The 3,195-nt window shown below is 46.1% G+C and overlaps 1 protein-coding gene across 1 annotated transcript; it reads right to left on the bottom strand.

Annotated features, from left to right (window-relative positions):
- Window positions 1-503: 503 nt before the first annotated feature.
- On the bottom strand, window positions 504-1,411 carry LOC109942891 (uncharacterized). The gene has a single exon (XM_020545457.2). The coding sequence runs from the start codon at window positions 1,113-1,115 to the stop codon at window positions 768-770; it is 348 nt and encodes a 115-aa protein (XP_020401046.1). The 5' UTR covers window positions 1,116-1,411; the 3' UTR covers window positions 504-767.
- Between the last annotated feature and the right edge of the window lie 1,784 nt (window positions 1,412-3,195).

The raw sequence follows: 3,195 nt of genomic DNA, 5'->3' as shown, positions 1-3,195 counted from the left end.
TTTTCTGAGTGTCAACATCTTACGATCGGCAAAGTTAACAGCCGTCTACTATAGATGGGTGCTGACAACCCTTAGCCGAGCGTCGCGTTACGCCGAGAGCTTGACACTCGGCAAAGACTTCTTTACCGAGTGTGTTTCTATGCCGAATGTTTTGTCCTCGGCAAACTAGGTCTGTGTCGGGAGTCTTAGTTCGTCGAGAGTGGCACTCGACAAAGCTTGCTTTGTCCGATAAATTGCACTCATCGGTAAAGCGCCGAGGACAGAGTCGGATTCCGGTAACGTATATTACATGTCGTGGATTATAACTCTTGAATAAATATTTTTTTTAACATTAATCACTTATTATGTAGTTATGAATTGCTTTAGTTTATGTTATGATTTTTTTTATTATTGCGTTAGCAACGCCTTAATTTTTGTTGCCACGGCTAGGAGTGAGTGAGACAGCAACCTATCCTGCGACGTGACACACGCCTGCTGTTCATGGCGTGCGAGAAACGCGGAGAGGGCTCGAAAGTCGAGTGAGGTTTAACAAAAGGGATGTAGTGTAGTGTACATACTAATCACCCGTGGCCATGAATCCATGATGCTACAGCCTACTACACAGTACCAGTACAAGAGAACGTATCTTGTGCGCAAGGAGCGTTGGTGCTTCCATGAGCAAAATTAATCCAGACCACACCCTCCACATACAACGGTGCTGTGTCAGGGGGTTTTGTAAGATATTTCTGATTACAGCATCCAGCTTCTTCACAGACACACCCACCCCGTCATCTGTCTTTCGTAACGGCCACCAGAGCCCTCTGCGCGCGCACGGCTACCCGGACGGCGGCGCGTCTGCGGGTGCCGGAGCCACGGCAGCTCCGGCACGCCGCGCGACCGGATCCAGCGCACGTCCTGCACCCGACGTCGCCGTCCGACCACCGGGCGCAGGGGCACGCAACCTTCCCTGTGCCACCGCACGCCGCGCAGTACGACCCCCGCGCGCCGCCGCCGGCGCCGGCCAGCGGCGGCGGCGGCCTCCACGCCGAGCACCACCCGCCGTCGGCCGCTGCTTGGCCGACGAGCGCGCCGAGCCCCGCGGATGCCGCGAGCACGATGGGCCCGAGCCCGACCATCTCCCAAGAATCTGACGGCGTACAAAGTAGCTGCTGCTACTCTGCTTGGTGCTCCGATCCGAAGATCTTTAGTCGGAGCTCGATCGACGTTCAGCTTCGAGCTAGGATGCGTATGGCTGTATGTATGCGTATGGTAAGGTGTTGTGCTTGCATGTATTTATAGATAACACCACCTAGTGCACTGCAGAGTGCCAGGGAAGTTGCGCGCCACGACAAAAAGCCTCGCTGCGAGAAGCAAGGGTTGCCCAGCAGTGCTGTGCAAGTAGGGCAACTGGAACCGGGAAAATGGGGCAAGGTGTGCGAGAAATACACCAACACCACAAAACGGAAAAGGCGCAAGTGGCCTTCCAAACTGTAAACGACAAGGCCATTTTTTATTTTTTGTCTGCTTCTCTGATCGGCGTGCACCGCATCGCGCCGCCGCGCGTAGTACACGACAAAGTTTCTTCGTTCTTTGCTAAACGAGAGAGAGAAAAAAAATCTGTCCATCTTTAAAATTTAGACCCAATATATGGTTCCATCTAGGGAAAAAGCGACGAACTACGAGGAACCTGTGGAAAGGATGATTTCACACAACACAATACAACCTGGCCGCGATACAACCAGAATGCTACTTCACTTTAGTTGGTTTAGCTTTTTTTTTTGACTCAATAGTTTGGTACCTGAGTTGTTGTTGGGCCGTCGGCCCTGTTGTTTGCGCTTCAACCGGTTCTGCTTCTGCTTTGGGGATAGGGATACATCCGAATTATATGACGAATTTAATATTTGTTGTTAAGAATATAATGAAAGACAAGAATAAAATTATGTATAGTTTTTATACTATTTTCTCCGAAAAAGTGAAAAACGTTAGAATTCAGATTTATACCAATTATTTAAAAACATATAGAATAAATTTGAGTTTTACTTTTTCTGAATCTTAATAAGTTCGGTGCTAAAAACAAGAATATAAATTTGCGTAGCAAACTCTATATTATATTTGTCCGTGATCGAGAAAAAAGACCAAACATGTAACATCCGAATAAGTATCCGGATCTATCCCTATTCGGGGATATATATAGTGACCCTTTTGACCCTGATTGAACTCGCATGTTTTTTTCTAAAAATAATTATCTGTACTTACCATTCTTTGTTTTTACTTGCAACACCGTATAAGTGGCTTGTAAATATTAGCCTATCACAGTCATGTACAAAGGCCTGTTTGATTGAAAATTAGGAAAGCAAATTACTGTAAGGTAACAGATTCTGATCATCATATATCGAACGACTGATGTCTGGCCCAGATAGCGTTTTAAGGCCACTAGCAAAACAGGCCGAGATAAGGCTACTTCATGAATCATGATTGCAGCGCACATTCAATGGCGGCCAGACGGCCAGTTGCAACTAGACCTCAGCATGGCTTTCTAAGGTTGTCTTCAGCTATTATCTCTAAATTCAGTCATCTATATCCAACTTTTACGCCACGTCGTTAAGATTCTACTCCTTATATTTTTCATCTCCTGCAACGGTTCTCACTAAATTCTCTCCATATACACCAGTATGGTCATAAAATATTATTTTCTATCTCTACTTTTTACCTATTATTATTTTTTCATCTACTACCAATTACTTGTGGACACAAAATATGAGATGAAACATTGCGAGGGGGACACACCACAACCAGGATAGATAGAGAGCATACCAGCCGAGTAGGGCATGTAGGGGATGCCGTTGCTGGCTCCCGCAGCCTCCTTCCACTGCTGCAGGTAGGGAGGGGGCGAGGTAGCGACAACATTTGAGGACAGTTTAACCCGACTAGAGATGATAATAGGTACCCGCGATCCGATACCCGATGAGTATTTACTCCATTAGTGTATATATCTGGACTAAATATTTTACCCGTGGATATGTTATTGGGCAAAAATCTTCACACAATGGGTAAACGGGTATTAGAACGTCCCACCTTCACTCATTCCCGTTAACCCGTGGGTATAAAATACCCAATATAAACTTAGCCCAAGCATGAACTTGGACTTTAGTCATCCATCTTTTTTACTATTTAACAACCTTTTAGACTATAATGTCGTAGAAGGCTTAACGACAA

The sequence above is a fragment of the Zea mays genome, chromosome 10, assembly GCF_902167145.1.
Source record: "Zea mays cultivar B73 chromosome 10, Zm-B73-REFERENCE-NAM-5.0, whole genome shotgun sequence".
NCBI lineage: Eukaryota > Viridiplantae > Streptophyta > Magnoliopsida > Poales > Poaceae > Zea > Zea mays.
The sequence above is the reverse complement of the archived record's forward strand: the minus strand, read 5'-3'. Positions and strand labels throughout refer to the sequence as shown.